Source organism: Sminthopsis crassicaudata, chromosome 1 (genome assembly GCF_048593235.1).
Source record: "Sminthopsis crassicaudata isolate SCR6 chromosome 1, ASM4859323v1, whole genome shotgun sequence".
Classification (NCBI taxonomy): domain Eukaryota; kingdom Metazoa; phylum Chordata; class Mammalia; order Dasyuromorphia; family Dasyuridae; genus Sminthopsis; species Sminthopsis crassicaudata.
Genome location: NC_133617.1, coordinates 79,457,636 through 79,484,236, shown reverse-complemented (window position 1 = coordinate 79,484,236; position 26,601 = coordinate 79,457,636). Strand labels below are relative to the sequence as shown.

The window sequence follows — 26,601 nt, the reverse complement described above, 5'->3', positions numbered from 1 at the left end:
GAAAATTCGGTTCTGCACATATATATTGTATCTAGGATATACTATAACATACTTAATATGTATGGGAATGCCTGCCATCTAGGGGAGGGGGTAGAGGGAAGGAGGGGAAAATTAAGAACAGAAGGGAGTACAAGGGATAATGTTGTAAAAAATTACCTATGCATATGTACCATCAAAAAATGTTCTAATTATAAAATTAATTTTAAACAATTTTTTAAAAAATAAAAATTAAAAAAAAAGGAATTAGTCAACTATTCTCTTGGCATTTCTACACTCAAAAAGTTTTTTTAAAATGTTTTCTGAAGAGTGAGTCTGGGCTAAGTTCAGAAGGTAGAAACTCTACTTCTGGTTGGAAGTTGGGCCTTGTAAATGTACCTTCTGAGAAATTAAAAATGCGTCTTATACTAGAACTTACTTTCTTCCTCCCCATTCATGAAACAGTATTATCAGAGCAGACCAGGGCTAATCAACACCTCACTAACCTTGCCCTCTCATATTAACTCAACTTATCCATGTCTCTATATAAATTAACTGAAACACTCCTCAGACACAGTTCACAAGTCTCTACACAATCCTTTCAGCTCTCTTTCCCCACCATCTCTCTTACACACAATTTGAATTCTTTTCCCCCAGAAGTCACTTCATTAATATAATTAATAAGATAATTTCAGGCCTCCTTACTTCCCCACTTCTAGACCAACCTCTCTCCCCTGTCAATAGTTCTGAGGCTTTTAGATCAGAGATAACACATAGGAAAGTTTCCCTTCTGAGTCCCATCATAATCCCAATATTCACAGCAGCACTTACAGGAGCTCCTGACACTAGAGTAGCTTCACAGAAGATCTAGAAATATTGGTCAATATTTGAGCAAATGGAAAAATAAGCAAAGTGGCCGGAAAATCTCTTGCCTTCCACATCCTTTTACTACCATTAGAATCCTTTTTTACTCAATTCAATTAACTACCTTCAATTTTGGCAGAAACTGCAAGATATTAAGAAACAAAGACAAGCAAAGTAGACTCTACCCTCAAAGACTTCCATTTGTGAAAGAAAGGTAGGGTGAAGGAAAGGAAACCAGAAATTCCCAAATAAGTTTTAACACCCCCTAAGACTTCTTCTGGTAATTGTAATATAAAAAAGTAAATTCAATTAAAGTGCCTGATATGCTGAACTGTTTGTAAAAATACATTCTGTACACAAATAAGGCTAGAAAAATTGCACATGTTTTACCTATGTTAGATTGCTTACAATCAAGGGGATGGGGGAGTAGAGGAAGGATTACAAAGATGAATATTTAAAATTGTCTTTGCATGTATTTTTTGCATGAAAAAAACATCTTTTTAATAAGACTGGAACAAAAATATACATTGCATTACTTAAGAAACAAGTCTGTTTTTCTGATTATTTCCTGAAGTTGCATTTTAGACGTTTTTAATCCTCAAGTTGCTTGTGGAGAGGATGGAATTGGAGGGAAGGAGATACTTTGCAGAGAAACAGAAGTCACTGAAAATAAAAGAGGTCAAGGAAATGGTTGTATACTTCAACAACAATACTTCAACAACAATTGATGATCAATTCTGGTGGATGTGGACATTTTCAACAGTGAGATGAACCAAATCAGTTCCAATAGAGCAGTAATAAATTGAAGCAGCTACACCCAGCAAAACAACTCTAGGAGATGATTATGAACCACCACATAGAATTCCCAATCCCTCTAATTTTGTTTGCCTGCATTTTGGATTTCCTTCACAGGCTAATTATACACTATTTCAAAGTCTGATTCTTTTTGTACAGCAAAACAACCGTTTGGACATGGATACATATATTGTATTTAATTTATACTCTAACATATTTAACATGTATTTGTCAACCTGACATCTGGGGGGGGGGGAAGGAAGGGAAAAATTAGAACAAAAATTTGGGCAAATATCACTGCTGTAAAATTATCCGTGTATATATTTGGTTAATAAAAACTATTAAAATATAAAAAAATAAAAATGAAATAAAAGAAATCACAAGGGCCCCACTGTGGTGGTGGCTTTCCTCTTAAAGCAGAATGACCATGTTGGATGTGCTCTTGGATATGTTCTCATGGGCATGGTCTTCATGTGTGGGTGGGACTAAATGACTAGAGAGATAGATAGCCTTCAGATCAAAAATTCTGTGACTTTCCATAAGTAGACTGAAAGGGAAAGGGGCAAAGAATTGTTGATCAGTCTTGGGAACTGATTGGGTGGGGAAGGGAAAAGGAAAGAATCTGGCTACAGAATGTTCTGTCTCCTGAAAGTGTATGTACAAATCAGATTTGAAAATCATTGAGCTAAACCTCCATGTTTTCATAGCATTCCTCGTTGCAGACACAGGAGCCCTCTCAGCTTGGTGAAAACCTAAAAGGGCCAATCAGAGGTGTGAACTCAAGGGGTGGGGGGAAGGGTGCTGAAACCAGGAAGAGTTGACAGGTTGAGCTGCAGGATTGCAGGCCAGGGGATTCACACCTCTGGGAGGCTCCAGGAGGGCTGGGCTACCTCCTATAAAAGGAGAGCATTCTTCTGCTCAGAAGCATTGCCTTGACTGCCAGTGAAGTGTCTTCATCTCAGCTGCTGAAGAAGAGAAGTAACTGGAGAGAGAAGAATGGATGCTGCTGCAGAAATGCTGCAGAAAGTGCAGACTGATATCACCTGCAGCATCTGTAGGAGCTACTTCTCTGAGCCAGTCACCCTCCATTGTGGGCACAGCTTTTGCAGAGAATGTCTCTCCTCCTGCTGGAGGGCAGCAACCCTGGCTTTCTCTTGTCCTGAATGCAGGCAAGTGCCCCAGATCAGAGCAGTGCCCCCAGTCAATGAGCGCCTAGCACAGCTGACTGACCTGGTTAAAAGGTTCAGCTCCCAGGTTTTGCAGAGTACTAATGGAGAGAGCCAGTGTGCCCTTCATGGGAAAGTCTTCAAGCTGTTTTGCGAACACGACCAGACACCATTGTGTGTGACATGCTGTGAAACCCCAGAGCATGAGGCTCATGGGATCTCTCCTGTAGGAGAGGCTGCTCCCAAGTGCAGGAAACAGCTCGAGGACATGCAGAGAAATTTGGGGAAGCATTTTAAAGAAGCTCAGAGCCTTCTAGCTCAGCAGAGGCCTGTGAATTGGAAAAGAATGATCACAGGAGAATACCTCAAACTGCACCGCTTATTGATAGAGGAAGAATTCCGATGTCTTCAAAGGATAAGGCAAGAGCAAATGGCAAGGCAGGACAGACTCACCCAGAATATACAAACCCTTCAGAAGCTCAAGCTACAACTGCAGGAAACAAGCTACCAACCCGACCTGGATCTGCTACAGGATGCCAAGCAGTTCCTGGAAAGGAGTGAGACAGAGCTGTCCCAGAGGGCCAACACTCTCATCCCAGAGCTGAGAGAGTATCCCATCCCTGGCCTGATAGAGATGCTCAATCGATTCAGACGTGGACATCAGGATGGTCCCCACATCAGTCACTTCCTGTGTGAGTATTTCTGAGGACAGGAAGAGTGTGAAGGCTACAGAAGACTGGAAGGTGTCCCAGCCTCTTGAAGACTCAAAATGCTATGCTGTCTTTGCTAAGCCAGCCTTCAGATCAGGCATTCACTACTGGGAGGTGGATGTGAGTCAGGTACCTCAGTGGGCACTGGGCATCTACACCACCTACTTGAGGAGAAAAAGGCCCAGAGGTGTGGAATCCTATGACTTTGCCTTCTTGCTTCGATGTATTAAGAAGAGAGATAATTACTTTGTAGGATCCTATCCTGGATCACTGAAGCATCGGTTGAAAGGCCCGATACTCAGGGTTGGGGTCTACCTGCAATATAGCCCTGGAACTCTTGTTTTTTACAATGTTCTCCGGCGCTCTCTTATTTATAAGTTCCACCCCATTTCTTTCACAGCGCCCGTCACACCCGTCTTTTGTCCCGGCCCCCCACTTCCAGGAACTGAGCCTGGGCCCATGACTCTCTGTCCAATGGACTCCCATCTTTGTGCTTGTTGCTTTTCACCTCAATGAGCGTTTCCCCAGAGAACACTTCTCAAGCCACCAGCAGGCTCCCGGATTGTGGTCACTCCATTCCCAGCCTTCCTCCTTGAGAAGGAGGATCGCCTGTTTCATGATGTAGAGTCTCCCTGCTCACCAAGTGGAGATTTCCCTTCCACCCCTCCTCTGAGAGAATTAGGAGCTCCTATCTCATGATGGGGAAACCCTCTTCATCCAATGGAAATTTGTCTTCCACCCAGAAAACGGAAGTGTATCACTCACAAACGTCTGTACTCTCTTCTCTTCAGTGGATCCTGTCTGTTTATGAATTTTCACATTTCTGTTTCAGTCGTTAAAAACAAATTAAAAAAAAAAAAAAAAAAAAAAACCTCATTTGAATGCTGTTGTTTCTGTACCCTTACTTGAGAAATAAGTCTTGGATTCAGAAAGGGGGGATGTTAAAAGTCGGCCTTATCACACATCTGGACAAGTGCACACGTCTCATTATAGAGTAGGTACATTCCCTGCAGTTTTAATGGACTGGGGGAGGGGCGGGATCTGGAGAGTGTGGGAGGAGGTAGGGAGGAGCTTACCCAAGAACAGATTTGCAAAGCTTTTTCTCACAGGTCTTCATTCCTGCTTTCTTTATCTTTATTCTCTTCTTTCTCCTTCCTGGAGTCCTTGTGACTGTATCTTTATCTACCGGTAGGTAAAGAATTAAAATGTAGCTCTTATTTACTGGGGCACCGAGACTACAAATTCTCCGGCTTCTAGAGTGTCGCCGGAAGTGAGGCGGGGCCCGGAGATAGGACAGGAGTGAGGAGACACACTTCCTCTCCAGGCTTACCTATAGAGACAGCTTTGAACTTTCCCGGAAGTTGAAAGGGGGTGTGGGAGAATCTCCTCTCTTGCTGTGTGTCCTTCAAAATGCCTCCCGCGTTTTCCTCACAGATCCCCGCTTTTGACTAGGGGTGAAGGGAGGGCTGGGATTGTTTAAAAGGACGTGGGTTAGAGTCGCCTTCTATTGGACAATATCAGTTATATTTACTGGGCTCTTTTTCTAGCTTTGGCTCAGATTTGTAATTATGTCCTGGGGAGTCCCTGAAAAAAATTACTGAGATCAAACCTATTTTCTTAATACTAAAATTTAATTTCTATCACGGGAAATATGGTCATAACACCCAGGAAAAAACAAACAAACAAACCTCCCTGACTCATGTTCAGTTTTTACAGTGTAAGGGGATAATAAAAGTTTGAGAACTTTTGGGAGAACAAGATGAAAATGATGAGTTTGGGGAACAGCAAACAGGCTTTCTAGATGAAATATTGAGGACCTGAAGGGATATAGTGAAAAGTGAAATAATATGAAACAGAAGCTGAAAGGCAGATTGATGTTTTAAATTACAAACTGAATTTTTAAAATTTTATCTCAGAAGCCCAAAAATATTTTTTAAAAATCAAAATCTAGCCTTTATTAACTACTTAAAGCCCTTAACCATCAATTTCCTACTTTACAACTTTTATTTCATATTACTACCTTCACAAAAGCTGTTCCAGTATGTCTGATTTCTATTAGTTGCTGCCTGTACCCTAGTCTAATGATGAATATTCCAACACCCACTTTTGTACTTACTGCAGGTCCTCCATGTTGAAGTTCTCTGTCTCTATTTCTGTTTCTCTGTTTCTCTGGCTCTGGCTCTGGCTCTCTCTCTCTGCTCCACCCCAACCCCCCACCCCCACCCCATTTTATTTTTTATTTTCCCCAGTTCCATTTTAAAATGTTTTTGACTGCATGTACATTCATTTGTTTTTACAAATTTCCTTATGAATCATATTGGGAGGGAAAATCAGAATAAAAGGGGAAAACAGAGAGGAAAAAATAAAACAAGAAAAGGAAACAAAAATAACATGTGCTGATTTACATGGTTTCCATAGTTCTCTCTTTGAATGAAGATGGCATTTTCCATCCAAAGTTTATTGGAATTGCCTTGGATCACTGAAGCGCTGAGAAGAACCAAGTCTCTCCTAGTTCAACATAGCACAAAGTTGTTGTGTATAATGTTTTCCTGATTCTGCTTGCTTTGCTCAGCATCAGTCCATGTAAATCTTTCCAGGCCTTTCTAAAATCAGCCTGTACATCAGTTTTTATAGAACATTAATTTCCCATTACTTCCTTATACCCTAAGTTATTAAGCCATTCTCCAAAGGATGGGCTTCTGCTCATTTTCCAGTTGTTTGCCACCAAAAAAAAAAAAAAAAAAAAAAAAAAAAAAAAAAGAGCTACAAACATTTTTGCACATGTGAAGGAATATTCCCTATTCCTGAGTAAGTTCACTCTATCCTTTAGTTGACTTCTCAAGGAAAGTTCACTTTGACTTCTCAAGGACTGCATCATGTATGCTTTGACTGCTTATCTATGTTGCAGGAACTAGCCCCTCCTGAAACTCAAGGACAGTACTTGGGAGAAATGGCTAATTTCCCATGTAAGTCATTTATAAATTACAACTTTGCAGCCCCTCATGGTTATCTCCTTGTTGAGCTAACACATCTGTATTTCCATGGCCAATAGCCAAGTAGATGGGCCAAAGCCCAAAGCCCCTGGCCCATCTGTAGCCCAAATTCTTGGCCCAAAGCCTTCTTTGTCTGTAACCCCATAAAAGCCCCTGCTCTGAAATGGCTCATTGGAGCCTCATCCATGGAGAGGACGCTCTGCCTGGAATTGTTCCCGGTTCGGGACTCATAGGCTGAACATGGGATTCCCCATCCACAATGAATCAGAGTCAGTGCTCCCCTGAATTGGTGATGTTTTCTCTCTCTTTTTCATCTATTCTGATTATTGCATTAATAATTGTATGTTTAGTTATTATGCTTATATGCTTGTCTTGTTATTGCAAAAGGTCTATTCTTTGCTGCTTTTAGATATTATTAAAGTTCTTTTATATTTGGCTTCTAAAACACATGCGTCATTTGTGATAGCTAATTCGAACTTTAAAATCTTACAACATATTGCTCCTTTTGCCTCTTTTATGATTTCTTTGGGATACAGACCCAGTAGGGGCACTGCTGGATCAGAGAGGGTATGTACAGTTTTATAGCTCTTTAGGAATAATTCCAAATTGCTCTTCAGGATGGTTGAACCATTTAACAACTCCATCAACAAGGCGTTAGTGTCCCAGTTTTCCCATATCCTCTCCAACATTTATCAGTATCTTTTCCTGTCGTCTTAGCCAATCTAATTGGAATGAAATGGTACCACAGAGCTGTTTTAATTTGCATTCATCTAATCAATAGTGACTTAGAACATTTTTTCATATGATAGCTTTAATTTCTTCATCTGAAAATTGTCTATTCATATGCTTTGACCATTTATCGATTGTCTCCCCCTTTATCTCATTGTCTTGGTACTCCTAACACTTTTCAAAACTCAATTCAAAGTCATTTCCAATATCCCTAGATATTAGTTCGTTCCTCCTCTTGAAAGTCCTTTGCATATGCTTCATATTTATGCTCATTGTTGATTATGAAAAAGATCTCACTTGGTAGGATGAACTCCCAAATGAAAGAATATTTTCCAACAAGTACTTCCCATTCACACATCAAAATCATTCAACACAGAAAGAAAATCTGGTTTAGCAAGCTTCTGATCACAAATATTTGTTAAGATATAAAGTGGAAAGACATATTAGACTTCATCATGTCCTCAGGAATCTCAGCATCAGAACCTCTCTAATTATCCTACAAACTTTATTAGCCTTGCTGCTCACACCTCATCAATACTCTGGATACTCGCTGACGGGGAAAGCAGAAGAAAGTGCCACCGAATGTCTCCATTTAAGTATGTTTGTATGCATCTAAGAAAGCTATTTCTTCACCTACCTCCTACCCCCGGTATTTCTCTGGCCTTCGTCATCACAACCCTGCACAATGTACCCCCTCTTTGGCCTTTTCAACCTCCTTTTGTGTGTTGCTTGTAAGCAACGCAGTAGAATACCTCAAAGATATTTCAAAAAGAAATGAACTGATTCCACTTTGAAGTCAGATACCAGTAATACCTAGCACTTACACAGCATTTCAAATTTGTAAAATATCTTACTAATATCTCATTTGACCCTTATGACATCAGGAGGCAGGTGCTATTATCACCATTTTACAAATGAAGAAACTAAGACAGTTAGGTATCACAGTAAACAGGTCAGCGGATCTTCAGTCAGGAAGACCTGAGTTCAAATTTGGTCTCAGGCACTTGACTAGTTGTGTGATTTTAGGCAAGTCATTTCACATCTTCCTGCCTAAGTTTCTTCAATCATAAAATGGGGATAATGATAGCACCTACTTCCCAGGGTTGTTGTAAATATTAAATGACACAATATCTATAAAGAACTTAGCACTGTACTGGGCACATCATAGATACTTAATAAATGCTTGTTTCTTTCCCCTCCTTGCTTTTCTAAGGCAGAGAGAAGTTAAGTGATTTTATCCAGAGTTACATAACTAGGCTAACTAGATGTCTGAGGCTAGATCTGAAATGAGATTTTTGTCACTCCCATGGTCACTATTCTGTCACCATATCATCTAGCTACCCTATGGTGATGTTGCATTACCGATATGATCACATGACTGAAGGAGGATAATAAGAACAAGACAAAGGGGTTATAACCCTTAAGCATACAATGGTATCTTCACCTATCATGGCAACACAGAGGCTGAATTCTTATCTCTTACAAGCTTGCTAACTTTTAACACAGAACACAAAATGCAAAACAGACACACAGAGAACTCAATTTTCAACTTTTACATACAGATTTAAGTCTGATATACCCAAATAGTCCTGGGAGCATTCTCCCAGTTTTCTTCCCTTTTATAGCTACTTACCTTCTTGGACTGCTTCTATTCCATTATCTGTGGAGGTCACCCACACGCCCACAGTCACCTGAGAGTTTACTCAGAAAGTCCTTTATCATTGGCTTGACAGCAGTCCACACCAAAACCAAATTTAGGGGGGCTAATCTCTCGGGGTCTCCCTCGACCCAGCCAATAGACCCCAGACTCCTGAGAGCTTAACTCGACTTTATATGTGTACCTATCTTTCAGGCTGCAATGCTGGCCAGGAGGTCTCTACTATCTTCAGTCTTCAATTCTGCTTTCCACTGAGTACCTCTGTTGTTGTCAAAGAGGGAGGGAGACCCAGAGTCACAGACCATGGAGAAAACTGCTCTGTAGGTGCATGTCCCTGTCTGGGGTACACAGCCATCTTCTCCAAAGACCCCATCCCGGACGAGCCCCCAACCGTGTAGGATGTAAAAAGACCCCTACCCAAAAATGACTACTGAGAGAACACTCATGGAAAGCAGAATTATTTATTAGAATCTACAGAAGCGAACCATCCCATTTTGTGAGCCAAAGTTCACAGCAGGAGGGCCACTCCCTTGAGAGAGGGCAGAGTTTTAATGCATTTCAAACAAAGAACTCCAAAAATCCCACCCTCTATATGTTGTGATTGGTTACCTAAGTCTCTATTCCCCTATTTGGTCAGTGGAATGCAGTACATGAGGCGATGGATAGCTTCTTACTTGTAATCCCTTCTTTGGACAATAGAATGTAGGCCAGGCTTTAGCTAAAATCACATGACTCTGCAGAAGCCAAAACTGAGGCCTTAAGGCTTCAACTAATTTAGCTAGCAGTCTCTGATCAACATGTGTTTGATCTGCAAGTTTTTTACCATTTCCACACAAAAGTGATCAGTGACAGTTATGATTAACAAAAATATGACTATTTTATATACAAGCTAGCAGGTAAATATAGCCAGCTGGTGTCTCAAAAATAGCTTAATTGCTCAGATTAGTTTTAAATATTTTAAATAACTTCAAAATTGATTATTAACCTGTAAACCAAAATCCTTTCTACAAAGAACTCTACAGACTTCTCTTGAAAAGCTTTGAGGCAGACTATATATTTTTGGAGAGTTCTAAAGGTTAATATTTCCTGAGGGTTTCCCCAAATCACCTTGAAATTAATTGAATTTTACATATTGTTCCAACTTCTACTCTCAGTCCAGGCAATACAGCTCTAATCCCTCTTTACAATAAAGTCCTTTAAATACTTAAAAACTTTGATCAAGTCTCCTCCAAAATAAACATTTTCTGTTCCTTAAAGTCCTCACACTTATCTCCAGTTCCTTCACCCTTTCTGCTTTCTCTTCCAAGATAAACTCTACTTTGAAAACTTCCTTTTCAGAAAGTAGCATCCAAACAACCTCAATATAAAATTTCATATTTGGGTTGATTAGGCAGAGAATTATGTGAACACTTCGATAAAGGCAACCTAAGGCCACAATAAGATGACTCAGATTTAAGATCTGAACTGAACAGCTTTACTGGGCTCATTTCTCTATTTTCAGAGAATCAAAATGCAGTGGAGGTGAACTGGATGGAAATAATCTTGCAGAGTTACATGTTTCTGGATTAGTTTGTAGGGTTATCAGATAATTCAGAAGGAAAAATAAATTCTGCCCACCAGAAGAACAGGGAGTTCTTCATTTCAAGCAAGGGTAGAACTACAAAGGTGCTTCTGTTTCCACTAACACAACAGTGATGGAGGATTGAACATAATCTGCCCTATGATTTCCTCTCCCGATAGCCACATTACTGTGCAACTGAAAGTTACAGGAAAAGATGGTAAAATAAAGCCACAAGAATATATCATTTTTGTGGAACCAGAACTTGGTCTCAAAGTCAGGAAGACTAAGATTCAAATCCTTTCCTGGATCATAATCATGTTAGTTAAGTCACTTAATTTCTCAGTGCCTAGAAAAACTTTTTGAGATACAAAGTTCCAAAGGAGCTGCTTCTTACTAAGGTAGAGAAACTTGGACAAGTTTTACCTTGGGTTACCTACATAACATATAAATGCCTCCTTGCATATAGAGATGTATTCAGAAGACTGTTAGTGTGATAAAAATGGTAGCTTTCTTTTTATCTCTGTCTATAACATTTATTTCACTGAAAACACTAAGTGACTTAATGATGAGGTAGATATCATATTGGAATTGTAATCATGAAAGACCTGAATCCAATCCTAATTCTCAAACTTTTTGGTAATAGCACCATTAATTTTGGCAAGCATTAGTTTGTTCATCTCTCAAATGAAGCCAAGGTTAGAAATGCTATTGACCTCAAAGAATTGTAGTAAAGGTCCAAGAAGGTAGACCTTTTGTGGACTCCCACTCCTCCCTTTTCCTTTCACTACTGTCAAGACCAAATTCAGTCAATCTCTGAGGATGAAGGCTGAGTGATGACATTAGTCCCTATAACTTAAGGCACAGACTCCTTACTTGGGTAGGCAGGAGTTACTCCTGAGAGACTCAGTTCCTGTTCAGAGTACAGGTAGAATTGCCTTGGGGAAGACACCCCTTTTCTTGATCCCTTCCATAAGAGAACAGGGCAACCTAGCTCATGAAAAATTCTGATTGACTGGGATTCTCCCATCCACATGCCTTGAAGCTGCTAAGTCTCATGATCAAGCCATGTTCCCAGCAAGAGGAGCTAAAGACTTACTTTATCTCCCCAGTGAATGTCCAACAATCAGGACTGATTTTCTTTTGTCAGGGGAGTTCACTTACCAAGGGGCTTTAAGGCATTTCAGGGTCTGCTTTGATGTGTTTGGTTGGAACAGCAACCACTGGCCATTAATTTATTGGTTTCCCGCCAAGCCTAATTAGTTACTTGATTATTAATAACCTAGAAACTGAAGAAGTCAATTTGAGCTCTGGTAGGCCAGATGCTTTCTTGCTGCTATCTCATCAGTTCTTTGATTCAAGTCTCCATAGAGCCCGTGTAGCTGCCATTGGGGTAGTAGAAAAACGTCTGGCTTCAGACACTGAAAAGCAGAGAATTGACTCTGATTTATAAGAAACCAAGGCATTCTCCAATTGCTATGGTCAAAGGATATGAACAGACAATTTTCAGATGATGAAATTGAAACTATTTCCACTCATATGAAAGAGTGTTCCAAATCACTATTGATCAGAGAAATGCAAATTAAGACAACTCTTGAGATACCACTACACACCTGTCAGACTGGCTAAGATGACAGGAACAAATATTGATGAATGTTGGAGGGGATGTGGGAAAACTGGGACCCTGATGCATTGTTGGGGGAGCTATGAAAGAATCCAACCATTAAGGAGAGCAATCTGGAATTGTGCCCAAAAAGTTATCAAACTGTGCATACCCTTTCATGAGCTTATCTCCCAAGGAAATACTAAAGAAGGGAAAGTGACCTATATGTGCCACAGTGTTTGTGGCAGCCCTTTTTGTAGTGGCTAGAAAATGGAAAAATAATGGATGCCAATCAATTGAAGAATGGTTGGGTAAATTATGATATATGACTGTTAGGGAATATTATTGTTCTGTAAGAAATGACCAGCAGGATGAATACAGAGAGGCTTGGAGAGACTTATATCAACTGATGATGAGTGAAATGAGCATAACTAGGAGATCATTATACACTTCCACAACAATACTGTATGAGGATATATTCTGATGGAAGTGGATATCTTCAACATAGAAAAGATCTAATCCAGTTCCAATTGATCAATGATGGACAGAATCAGCTACACCCAGAGAAGGAACACTGGGAAATGAGTGTAAACTGTTTGCATTTTTTGTTTTTCTTCCCAGGTTATTTTTACCTTCCGAATCCAATTCTTCCTTTGCAACAACAACAAAAAAAGAAAAAGAAAAGAAAAGAAAAAGAAAATTCGGTTCTGCACATATATATTGTATCTAGGATATACTATAACATACTTAATATGTATGGGAATGCCTGCCATCTAGGGGAGGGGGTAGAGGGAAGGAGGGGAAAATTAAGAACAGAAGGGAGTACAAGGGATAATGTTGTAAAAAATTACCTATGCATATGTACCATCAAAAAATGTTCTAATTATAAAATTAATTTTAAACAATTTTTTAAAAAATAAAAATTAAAAAAAAAGGAATTAGTCAACTATTCTCTTGGCATTTCTACACTCAAAAAGTTTTTTTAAAATGTTTTCTGAAGAGTGAGTCTGGGCTAAGTTCAGAAGGTAGAAACTCTACTTCTGGTTGGAAGTTGGGCCTTGTAAATGTACCTTCTGAGAAATTAAAAATGCGTCTTATACTAGAACTTACTTTCTTCCTCCCCATTCATGAAACAGTATTATCAGAGCAGACCAGGGCTAATCAACACCTCACTAACCTTGCCCTCTCATATTAACTCAACTTATCCATGTCTCTATATAAATTAACTGAAACACTCCTCAGACACAGTTCACAAGTCTCTACACAATCCTTTCAGCTCTCTTTCCCCACCATCTCTCTTACACACAATTTGAATTCTTTTCCCCCAGAAGTCACTTCATTAATATAATTAATAAGATAATTTCAGGCCTCCTTACTTCCCCACTTCTAGACCAACCTCTCTCCCCTGTCAATAGTTCTGAGGCTTTTAGATCAGAGATAACACATAGGAAAGTTTCCCTTCTGAGTCCCATCATAATCCCAATATTCACAGCAGCACTTACAGGAGCTCCTGACACTAGAGTAGCTTCACAGAAGATCTAGAAATATTGGTCAATATTTGAGCAAATGGAAAAATAAGCAAAGTGGCCGGAAAATCTCTTGCCTTCCACATCCTTTTACTACCATTAGAATCCTTTTTTACTCAATTCAATTAACTACCTTCAATTTTGGCAGAAACTGCAAGATATTAAGAAACAAAGACAAGCAAAGTAGACTCTACCCTCAAAGACTTCCATTTGTGAAAGAAAGGTAGGGTGAAGGAAAGGAAACCAGAAATTCCCAAATAAGTTTTAACACCCCCTAAGACTTCTTCTGGTAATTGTAATATAAAAAAGTAAATTCAATTAAAGTGCCTGATATGCTGAACTGTTTGTAAAAATACATTCTGTACACAAATAAGGCTAGAAAAATTGCACATGTTTTACCTATGTTAGATTGCTTACAATCAAGGGGATGGGGGAGTAGAGGAAGGATTACAAAGATGAATATTTAAAATTGTCTTTGCATGTATTTTTTTGCATGAAAAAAACATCTTTTTAATAAGACTGGAACAAAAATATACATTGCATTACTTAAGAAACAAGTCTGTTTTTCTGATTATTTCCTGAAGTTGCATTTTAGACGTTTTTAATCCTCAAGTTGCTTGTGGAGAGGATGGAATTGGAGGGAAGGAGATACTTTGCAGAGAAACAGAAGTCACTGAAAATAAAAGAGGTCAAGGAAATGGTTGTATACTTCAACAACAATACTTCAACAACAATTGATGATCAATTCTGGTGGATGTGGACATTTTCAACAGTGAGATGAACCAAATCAGTTCCAATAGAGCAGTAATAAATTGAAGCAGCTACACCCAGCAAAACAACTCTAGGAGATGATTATGAACCACCACATAGAATTCCCAATCCCTCTAATTTTGTTTGCCTGCATTTTGGATTTCCTTCACAGGCTAATTATACACTATTTCAAAGTCTGATTCTTTTTGTACAGCAAAACAACCGTTTGGACATGGATACATATATTGTATTTAATTTATACTCTAACATATTTAACATGTATTTGTCAACCTGACATCTGGGGGGGGGGGAAGGAAGGGAAAAATTAGAACAAAAATTTGGGCAAATATCACTGCTGTAAAATTATCCGTGTATATATTTGGTTAATAAAAACTATTAAAATATAAAAAAATAAAAATGAAATAAAAGAAATCACAAGGGCCCCACTGTGGTGGTGGCTTTCCTCTTAAAGCAGAATGACCATGTTGGATGTGCTCTTGGATATGTTCTCATGGGCATGGTCTTCATGTGTGGGTGGGACTAAATGACTAGAGAGATAGATAGCCTTCAGATCAAAAATTCTGTGACTTTCCATAAGTAGACTGAAAGGGAAAGGGGCAAAGAATTGTTGATCAGTCTTGGGAACTGATTGGGTGGGGAAGGGAAAAGGAAAGAATCTGGCTACAGAATGTTCTGTCTCCTGAAAGTGTATGTACAAATCAGATTTGAAAATCATTGAGCTAAACCTCCATGTTTTCATAGCATTCCTCGTTGCAGACACAGGAGCCCTCTCAGCTTGGTGAAAACCTAAAAGGGCCAATCAGAGGTGTGAACTCAAGGGGTGGGGGGAAGGGTGCTGAAACCAGGAAGAGTTGACAGGTTGAGCTGCAGGATTGCAGGCCAGGGGATTCACACCTCTGGGAGGCTCCAGGAGGGCTGGGCTACCTCCTATAAAAGGAGAGCATTCTTCTGCTCAGAAGCATTGCCTTGACTGCCAGTGAAGTGTCTTCATCTCAGCTGCTGAAGAAGAGAAGTAACTGGAGAGAGAAGAATGGATGCTGCTGCAGAAATGCTGCAGAAAGTGCAGACTGATATCACCTGCAGCATCTGTAGGAGCTACTTCTCTGAGCCAGTCACCCTCCATTGTGGGCACAGCTTTTGCAGAGAATGTCTCTCCTCCTGCTGGAGGGCAGCAACCCTGGCTTTCTCTTGTCCTGAATGCAGGCAAGTGCCCCAGATCAGAGCAGTGCCCCCAGTCAATGAGCGCCTAGCACAGCTGACTGACCTGGTTAAAAGGTTCAGCTCCCAGGTTTTGCAGAGTACTAATGGAGAGAGCCAGTGTGCCCTTCATGGGAAAGTCTTCAAGCTGTTTTGCGAACACGACCAGACACCATTGTGTGTGACATGCTGTGAAACCCCAGAGCATGAGGCTCATGGGATCTCTCCTGTAGGAGAGGCTGCTCCCAAGTGCAGGAAACAGCTCGAGGACATGCAGAGAAATTTGGGGAAGCATTTTAAAGAAGCTCAGAGCCTTCTAGCTCAGCAGAGGCCTGTGAATTGGAAAAGAATGATCACAGGAGAATACCTCAAACTGCACCGCTTATTGATAGAGGAAGAATTCCGATGTCTTCAAAGGATAAGGCAAGAGCAAATGGCAAGGCAGGACAGACTCACCCAGAATATACAAACCCTTCAGAAGCTCAAGCTACAACTGCAGGAAACAAGCTACCAACCCGACCTGGATCTGCTACAGGATGCCAAGCAGTTCCTGGAAAGGAGTGAGACAGAGCTGTCCCAGAGGGCCAACACTCTCATCCCAGAGCTGAGAGAGTATCCCATCCCTGGCCTGATAGAGATGCTCAATCGATTCAGAGTGGACATCAGGATGGTCCCCACATCAGTCACTTCCTGTGTGAGTATTTCTGAGGACAGGAAGAGTGTGAAGGCTACAGAAGACTGGAAGGTGTCCCAGCCTCTTGAAGACTCAAAATGCTATGCTGTCTTTGCTAAGCCAGCCTTCAGATCAGGCATTCACTACTGGGAGGTGGATGTGAGTCAGGTACCTCAGTGGGCACTGGGCATCTACACCACCTACTTGAGGAGAAAAAGGCCCAGAGGTGTGGAATCCTATGACTTTGCCTTCTTGCTTCGATGTATTAAGAAGAGAGATAATTACTTTGTAGGATCCTATCCTGGATCACTGAAGCATCGGTTGAAAGGCCCGATACTCAGGGTTGGGGTCTACCTGCAATATAGCCCTGGAACTCTTGTTTTTTACAATGTTCTCCGGCGCTCTCTTATTTATAAGTTCCACCCCATTTCTTTCACAGCGCCCGTCACACCCGTCTTTTGTCCCGGCCCCCCACTTCCAGGAACTGAGCCTGGGCCCATGACTCTCTGTCCAATGGACTCCCATCTTTGTGCTTGTTGCTTTTCACCTCAATGAGCGTTTCCCCAGAGAACACTTCTCAAGCCACCAGCAGGCTCCCGGATTGTGGTCACTCCATTCCCAGCCTTCCTCCTTGAGAAGGAGGATCGCCTGTTTCATGATGTAGAGTCTCCCTGCTCACCAAGTGGAGATTTCCCTTCCACCCCTCCTCTGAGAGAATTAGGAGCTCCTATCTCATGATGGGGAAACCCTCTTCATCCAATGGAGATTTGTCTTCCACCCAGAAAACGGAAGTGTATCACTCACAAACGTCTGTACTCTCTTCTCTTCAGTGGATCCTGTCTGTTTATGAATTTTCACATTTCTGTTTCAGTCGTTAAAAACAAATTAAAAAAAAAAAAAAAAAAAAAAACCTCATTTGAATGCTGTTGTTTCTGTACCCTTACTTGAGAAATAAGTCTTGGATTCAGAAAGGGGGGATGTTAAAAGTCGGCCTTATCACACATCTGGACAAGTGCACACGTCTCATTATAGAGTAGGTACATTCCCTGCAGTTTTAATGGACTGGGGGAGGGGCGGGATCTGGAGAGTGTGGGAGGAGGTAGGGAGGAGCTTACCCAAGAACAGATTTGCAAAGCTTTTTCTCACAGGTCTTCATTCCTGCTTTCTTTATCTTTATTCTCTTCTTTCTCCTTCCTGGAGTCCTTGTGACTGTATCTTTATCTACCGGTAGGTAAAGAATTAAAATGTAGCTCTTATTTACTGGGGCACCGAGACTACAAATTCTCCGGCTTCTAGAGTGTCGCCGGAAGTGAGGCGGGGCCCGGAGATAGGACAGGAGTGAGGAGACACACTTCCTCTCCAGGCTTACCTATAGAGACAGCTTTGAACTTTCCCGGAAGTTGAAAGGGGGTGTGGGAGAATCTCCTCTCTTGCTGTGTGTCCTTCAAAATGCCTCCCGCGTTTTCCTCACAGATCCCCGCTTTTGACTAGGGGTGAAGGGAGGGCTGGGATTGTTTAAAAGGACGTGGGTTAGAGTCGCCTTCTATTGGACAATATCAGTTATATTTACTGGGCTCTTTTTCTAGCTTTGGCTCAGATTTGTAATTATGTCCTGGGGAGTCCCTGAAAAAAATTACTGAGATCAAACCTATTTTCTTAATACTAAAATTTAATTTCTATCACGGGAAATATGGTCATAACACCCAGGAAAAAACAAACAAACAAACCTCCCTGACTCATGTTCAGTTTTTACAGTGTAAGGGGATAATAAAAGTTTGAGAACTTTTGGGAGAACAAGATGAAAATGATGAGTTTGGGGAACAGCAAACAGGCTTTCTAGATGAAATATTGAGGACCTGAAGGGATATAGTGAAAAGTGAAATAATATGAAACAGAAGCTGAAAGGCAGATTGATGTTTTAAATTACAAACTGAATTTTTAAAATTTTATCTCAGAAGCCCAAAAATATTTTTTAAAAATCAAAATCTAGCCTTTATTAACTACTTAAAGCCCTTAACCATCAATTTCCTACTTTACAACTTTTATTTCATATTACTACCTTCACAAAAGCTGTTCCAGTATGTCTGATTTCTATTAGTTGCTGCCTGTACCCTAGTCTAATGATGAATATTCCAACACCCACTTTTGTACTTACTGCAGGTCCTCCATGTTGAAGTTCTCTGTCTCTATTTCTGTTTCTCTGTTTCTCTGGCTCTGGCTCTGGCTCTCTCTCTCTGCTCCACCCCAACCCCCCACCCCCACCCCATTTTATTTTTTATTTTCCCCAGTTCCATTTTAAAATGTTTTTGACTGCATGTACATTCATTTGTTTTTACAAATTTCCTTATGAATCATATTGGGAGGGAAAATCAGAATAAAAGGGGAAAACAGAGAGGAAAAAATAAAACAAGAAAAGGAAACAAAAATAACATGTGCTGATTTACATGGTTTCCATAGTTCTCTCTTTGAATGAAGATGGCATTTTCCATCCAAAGTTTATTGGAATTGCCTTGGATCACTGAAGCGCTGAGAAGAACCAAGTCTCTCCTAGTTCAACATAGCACAAAGTTGTTGTGTATAATGTTTTCCTGATTCTGCTTGCTTTGCTCAGCATCAGTCCATGTAAATCTTTCCAGGCCTTTCTAAAATCAGCCTGTACATCAGTTTTTATAGAACATTAATTTCCCATTACTTCCTTATACCCTAAGTTATTAAGCCATTCTCCAAAGGATGGGCTTCTGCTCATTTTCCAGTTGTTTGCCACCAAAAAAAAAAAAAAAAAAAGAGCTACAAACATTTTTGCACATGTGAAGGAATATTCCCTATTCCTGAGTAAGTTCACTCTATCCTTTAGTTGACTTCTCAAGGAAAGTTCACTTTGACTTCTCAAGGACTGCATCATGTATGCTTTGACTGCTTATCTATGTTGCAGGAACTAGCCCCTCCTGAAACTCAAGGACAGTACTTGGGAGAAATGGCTAATTTCCCATGTAAGTCATTTATAAATTACAACTTTGCAGCCCCTCATGGTTATCTCCTTGTTGAGCTAACACATCTGTATTTCCATGGCCAATAGCCAAGTAGATGGGCCAAAGCCCAAAGCCCCTGGCCCATCTGTAGCCCAAATTCTTGGCCCAAAGCCTTCTTTGTCTGTAACCCCATAAAAGCCCCTGCTCTGAAATGGCTCATTGGAGCCTCATCCATGGAGAGGACGCTCTGCCTGGAATTGTTCCCGGTTCGGGACTCATAGGCTGAACATGGGATTCCCCATCCACAATGAATCAGAGTCAGTGCTCCCCTGAATTGGTGATGTTTTCTCTCTCTTTTTCATCTATTCTGATTATTGCATTAATAATTGTATGTTTAGTTATTATGCTTATATGCTTGTCTTGTTATTGCAAAAGGTCTATTCTTTGCTGCTTTTAGATATTATTAAAGTTCTTTTATATTTGGCTTCTAAAACACATGCGTCATTTGTGATAGCTAATTCGAACTTTAAAATCTTACAACATATTGCTCCTTTTGCCTCTTTTATGATTTCTTTGGGATACAGACCCAGTAGGGGCACTGCTGGATCAGAGAGGGTATGTACAGTTTTATAGCTCTTTAGGAATAATTCCAAATTGCTCTTCAGGATGGTTGAACCATTTAACAACTCCATCAACAAGGCGTTAGTGTCCCAGTTTTCCCATATCCTCTCCAACATTTATCAGTATCTTTTCCTGTCGTCTTAGCCAATCTAATTGGAATGAAATGGTACCACAGAGCTGTTTTAATTTGCATTCATCTAATCAATAGTGACTTAGAACATTTTTTCATATGATAGCTTTAATTTCTTCATCTGAAAATTGTCTATTCATATGCTTTGACCATTTATCGATTGTCTCCCCCTTTATCTCATTGTCTTGGTACTCCTAACACTTTTCAAAACTCAATTCAAAGTCATTTCCAATATCCCTAGATATTAGTTCGTTCCTCCTCTTGAAAGTCCTTTGCATATGCTTCATATTTATGCTCATTGTTGATTATGAAAAAGATCTCACTTGGTAGGATGAACTCCCAAATGAAAGAATATTTTCCAACAAGTACTTCCCATTCACACATCAAAATCATTCAACACAGAAAGAAAATCTGGTTTAGCAAGCTTCTGATCACAAATATTTGTTAAGATATAAAGTGGAAAGACATATTAGACTTCATCATGTCCTCAGGAATCTCAGCATCAGAACCTCTCTAATTATCCTACAAACTTTATTAGCCTTGCTGCTCACACCTCATCAATACTCTGGATACTCGCTGACGGGAAAGCAGAAGAAAGTGCCACCGAATGTCTCCATTTAAGTATGTTTGTATGCATCTAAGAAAGCTATTTCTTCACCTACCTCCTACCCCCGGTATTTCTCTGGCCTTCGTCATCACAACCCTGCACAATGTACCCCCTCTTTGGCCTTTTCAACCTCCTTTTGTGTGTTGCTTGTAAGCAACGCAGTAGAATACCTCAAAGATATTTCAAAAAGAAATGAACTGATTCCACTTTGAAGTCAGATACCAGTAATACCTAGCACTTACACAGCATTTCAAATTTGTAAAATATCTTACTAATATCTCATTTGACCCTTATGACATCAGGAGGCAGGTGCTATTATCACCATTTTACAAATGAAGAAACTAAGACAGTTAGGTATCACAGTAAACAGGTCAGCGGATCTTCAGTCAGGAAGACCTGAGTTCAAATTTGGTCTCAGGCACTTGACTAGTTGTGTGATTTTAGGCAAGTCATTTCACATCTTCCTGCCTAAGTTTCTTCAATCATAAAATGGGGATAATGATAGCACCTACTTCCCAGGGTTGTTGTAAATATTAAATGACACAATATCTATAAAGAACTTAGCACTGTACTGGGCACATCATAGATACTTAATAAATGCTTGTTTCTTTCCCCTCCTTGCTTTTCTAAGGCAGAGAGAAGTTAAGTGATTTTATCCAGAGTTACATAACTAGGCTAACTAGATGTCTGAGGCTAGATCTGAAATGAGATTTTTGTCACTCCCATGGTCACTATTCTGTCACCATATCATCTAGCTACCCTATGGTGATGTTGCATTACCGATATGATCACATGACTGAAGGAGGATAATAAGAACAAGACAAAGGGGTTATAACCCTTAAGCATACAATGGTATCTTCACCTATCATGGCAACACAGAGGCTGAATTCTTATCTCTTACAAGCTTGCTAACTTTTAACACAGAACACAAAATGCAAAACAGACACACAGAGAACTCAATTTTCAACTTTTACATACAGATTTAAGTCTGATATACCCAAATAGTCCTGGGAGCATTCTCCCAGTTTTCTTCCCTTTTATAGCTACTTACCTTCTTGGACTGCTTCTATTCCATTATCTGTGGAGGTCACCCACACGCCCACAGTCACCTGAGAGTTTACTCAGAAAGTCCTTTATCATTGGCTTGACAGCAGTCCACACCAAAACCAAATTTAGGGGGGCTAATCTCTCGGGGTCTCCCTCGACCCAGCCAATAGACCCCAGACTCCTGAGAGCTTAACTCGACTTTATATGTGTACCTATCTTTCAGGCTGCAATGCTGGCCAGGAGGTCTCTACTATCTTCAGTCTTCAATTCTGCTTTCCACTGAGTACCTCTGTTGTTGTCAAAGAGGGAGGGAGACCCAGAGTCACAGACCATGGAGAAAACTGCTCTGTAGGTGCATGTCCCTGTCTGGGGTACACAGCCATCTTCTCCAAAGACCCCATCCCGGACGAGCCCCCAACCGTGTAGGATGTAAAAAGACCCCTACCCAAAAATGACTACTGAGAGAACACTCATGGAAAGCAGAATTATTTATTAGAATCTACAGAAGCGAACCATCCCATTTTGTGAGCCAAAGTTCACAGCAGGAGGGCCACTCCCTTGAGAGAGGGCAGAGTTTTAATGCATTTCAAACAAAGAACTCCAAAAATCCCACCCTCTATATGTTGTGATTGGTTACCTAAGTCTCTATTCCCCTATTTGGTCAGTGGAATGCAGTACATGAGGCGATGGATAGCTTCTTACTTGTAATCCCTTCTTTGGACAATAGAATGTAGGCCAGGCTTTAGCTAAAATCACATGACTCTGCAGAAGCCAAAACTGAGGCCTTAAGGCTTCAACTAATTTAGCTAGCAGTCTCTGATCAACATGTGTTTGATCTGCAAGTTTTTTACCATTTCCACACAAAAGTGATCAGTGACAGTTATGATTAACAAAAATATGACTATTTTATATACAAGCTAGCAGGTAAATATAGCCAGCTGGTGTCTCAAAAATAGCTTAATTGCTCAGATTAGTTTTAAATATTTTAAATAACTTCAAAATTGATTATTAACCTGTAAACCAAAATCCTTTCTACAAAGAACTCTACAGACTTCTCTTGAAAAGCTTTGAGGCAGACTATATATTTTTGGAGAGTTCTAAAGGTTAATATTTCCTGAGGGTTTCCCCAAATCACCTTGAAATTAATTGAATTTTACATATTGTTCCAACTTCTACTCTCACTCCAGGCAATACAGCTCTAATCCCTCTTTACAATAAAGTCCTTTAAATACTTAAAAACTTTGATCAAGTCTCCTCCAAAATAAACATTTTCTGTTCCTTAAAGTCCTCACACTTATCTCCAGTTCCTTCACCCTTTCTGCTTTCTCTTCCAAGATAAACTCTACTTTGAAAACTTCCTTTTCAGAAAGTAGCATCCAAACAACCTCAATATAAAATTTCATATTTGGGTTGATTAGGCAGAGAATTGTGTGAACACTTCGATAAAGGCAACCTAAGGCCACAATAAGATGACTCAGATTTAAGATCTGAACTGAACAGCTTTACTGGGCTCATTTCTCTATTTTCAGAGAATCAAAATGCAGTGGAGGTGAACTGGATGGAAATAATCTTGCAGAGTTACATGTTTCTGGATTAGTTTGTAGGGTTATCAGATAATTCAGAAGGAAAAATAAATTCTGCCCACCAGAAGAACAGGGAGTTCTTCATTTCAAGCAAGGGTAGAACTACAAAGGTGCTTCTGTTTCCACTAACACAACAGTGATGGAGGATTGAACATAATCTGCCCTATGATTTCCTCTCCCGATAGCCACATTACTGTGCAACTGAAAGTTACAGGAAAAGATGGTAAAATAAAGCCGCAAGAATATATCATTTTTGTGGAACCAGAACTTGGTCTCAAAGTCAGGAAGACTAAGATTCAAATCCTTTCCTGGATCATAATCATGTTACTTAAGTCACTTAATTTCTCAGTGCCTAGAAAAACTTTTTGAGATACAAAGTTCCAAAGGAGCTGCTTCTTACTAAGGTAGAGAAACTTGGACAAGTTTTACCTTGGGTTACCTACATAACATATAAATGCCTCCTTGCATATAGAGATGTATTCAGAAAAGACTGTTAGTGTGATAAAAAATGGTAGCTTTCTTTTTATCTCTGTCTATAACATTTATTTCACTGAAAACACTAAGTGACTTAATGATGAGGTAGATATCATATTGGAATTGTAATCATGAAAGACCTGAATCCAATCCTAATTCTCAAACTTTTTAGTAATAGCACCATTAATTTTGGCAAGCATTAGTTTGTTCATCTCTCAAATGAAGCCAAGGTTAGAAATGCTATTGACCTCAAAGAATTGTAGTAAAGGTCCAAGAAGGTAGACCTTTTGTGCACTCCCACTCCTCCCTTTTCCTTTCACTACTGTCAAGACCAAATTCAGTCAATCTCTGAGGATGAAGGCTGAGTGATGACATTAGTCCCTATAACTTAAGGCACAGACTCCTTACTTGGGTAGGCAGGAGTTACTCCTGAGAGACTCAGTTCCTGTTCAGAGTACAGGTAGAATTGCCTTGGGGAAGACACCCCTTTTCTTGATCCCTTCCATAAGAGAACAGGGCAACCTAGCTCATGAAAAATTCTGATTGACTGGGATTCTCCCATCCACATGCCTTGAAGCTGCTAAGTCTCATGATCAAGCCATGTTCCCAGCAAGAGGAGCTAAAGACTTACTTTATCTCCCCAGTGAATGTCCAACAATCAGGACTGATTTTCTTTTGTCAGGGGAGTTCACTTACCAAGGGGCTTTAAGGCATTTCAGGGTCTGCTTTGATGTGTTTGGTTGGAACAGCAACCACTGGCCATTAATTTATTGGTTTCCCGCCAAGCCTAATTAGTTACTTGATTATTAATAACCTAGAAACTGAAGAAGTCAATTTGAGCTCTGGTAGGCCAGATGCTTTCTTGCTGCTATCTCATCAGTTCTTTGATTCAAGTCTCCATAGAGCCCGTGTAGCTGCCATTGGGGTAGTAGAAAAACGTCTGGCTTCAGACACTGAAAAGCAGAGAATTGACTCTGATTTATAAGAAACCAAGGCATTCTCCAATTGCTATGGTCAAAGGATATGAACAGACAATTTTCAGATGATGAAATTGAAACTATTTCCACTCATATGAAAGAGTGTTCCAAATCACTATTGATCAGAGAAATGCAAATTAAGACAACTCTTGAGATACCACTACACACCTGTCAGACTGGCTAAGATGACAGGAACAAATATTGATGAATGTTGGAGGGGATGTGGGAAAACTGGGACCCTGATGCATTGTTGGGGGAGCTATGAAAGAATCCAACCATTAAGGAGAGCAATCTGGAATTGTGCCCAAAAAGTTATCAAACTGTGCATACCCTTTCATGAGCTTATCTCCCAAGGAAATACTAAAGAAGGGAAAGTGACCTATATGTGCCACAGTGTTTGTGGCAGCCCTTTTTGTAGTGGCTAGAAAATGGAAAAAGAATGGATGCCCATCAATTGAAGAATGGTTGGGTAAATTATGGTATATGACTGTTAGGGAATATTATTGTTCTGTAAGAAATGACCAGCAGGATGAATACAGAGAGGCTTGGAGAGACTTATATCAACTGATGATGAGTGAAATGAGCAGAACTAGGAGATCATTATACACTTCCACAACAATACTGTATGAGGATATATTCTGATGGAAGTGGATATCTTCAACATAGAAAAGATCTAATCCAGTTCCAATTGATCAATGATGGACAGAATCAGCTACACCCAGAGAAGGAACACTGGGAAATGAGTGTAAACTGTTTGCATTTTTTGTTTTTCTTCCCAGGTTATTTTTACCTTCCGAATCCAATTCTTCCTTTGCAACAACAACAAAAAAAGAAAAAGAAAAGAAAAGAAAAAGAAAATTCGGTTCTGCACATATATATTGTATCTAGGATATACTATAACATACTTAATATGTATGGGAATGCCTGCCATCTAGGGGAGGGGGTAGAGGGAAGGAGGGGAAAATTAAGAACAGAAGGGAGTACAAGGGATAATGTTGTAAAAAATTACCTATGCATATGTACCATCAAAAAATGTTCTAATTATAAAATTAATTTTAAACAATTTTTTAAAAAATAAAAATTAAAAAAAAAGGAATTAGTCAACTATTCTCTTGGCATTTCTACACTCAAAAAGTTTTTTTAAAATGTTTTCTGAAGAGTGAGTCTGGGCTAAGTTCAGAAGGTAGAAACTCTACTTCTGGTTGGAAGTTGGGCCTTGTAAATGTACCTTCTGAGAAATTAAAAATGCGTCTTATACTAGAACTTACTTTCTTCCTCCCCATTCATGAAACAGTATTATCAGAGCAGACCAGGGCTAATCAACACCTCACTAACCTTGCCCTCTCATATTAACTCAACTTATCCATGTCTCTATATAAATTAACTGAAACACTCCTCAGACACAGTTCACAAGTCTCTACACAATCCTTTCAGTTCTCTTTCCCCACCATCTCTCTTACACACAATTTGAATTCTTTTCCCCCAGAAGTCACTTCATTAATATAATTAATAAGATAATTTCAGGCCTCCTTACTTCCCCACTTCTAGACCAACCTCTCTCCCCTGTCAATAGTTCTGAGGCTTTTAGATCAGAGATAACACATAGGAAAGTTTCCCTTCTGAGTCCCATCATAATCCCAATATTCACAGCAGCACTTACAGGAGCTCCTGACACTAGAGTAGCTTCACAGAAGATCTAGAAATATTGGTCAATATTTGAGCAAATGGAAAAATAAGCAAAGTGGCCGGAAAATCTCTTGCCTTCCACATCCTTTTACTACCATTAGAATCCTTTTTTACTCAATTCAATTAACTACCTTCAATTTTGGCAGAAACTGCAAGATATTAAGAAACAAAGACAAGCAAAGTAGACTCTACCCTCAAAGACTTCCATTTGTGAAAGAAAGGTAGGGTGAAGGAAAGGAAACCAGAAATTCCCAAATAAGTTTTAACACCCCCTAAGACTTCTTCTGGT

The 26,601-nt window shown here is 39.9% G+C and overlaps 1 protein-coding gene across 1 annotated transcript; it reads left to right on the top strand.

Annotated features, from left to right (window-relative positions):
- Nucleotides 1-2,631: 2,631 nt before the first annotated feature.
- LOC141547740 (tripartite motif-containing protein 64-like) lies at nucleotides 2,632-3,507 on the top strand. Its single transcript, XM_074276300.1, has one exon. It carries the CDS (start codon nucleotides 2,632-2,634, stop codon nucleotides 3,505-3,507), a length of 876 nt encoding a protein of 291 aa, XP_074132401.1.
- Nucleotides 3,508-26,601: the final 23,094 nt, after the last annotated feature.

What these genes read in the sequence shown, in the direction of transcription:
- LOC141547740 (XM_074276300.1), top strand. Translation starts at nt 2,632, where the DNA reads ATGGATGCTGCTGCAGAAATGCTGCAGAAAGTGCAGACTGATATCACC.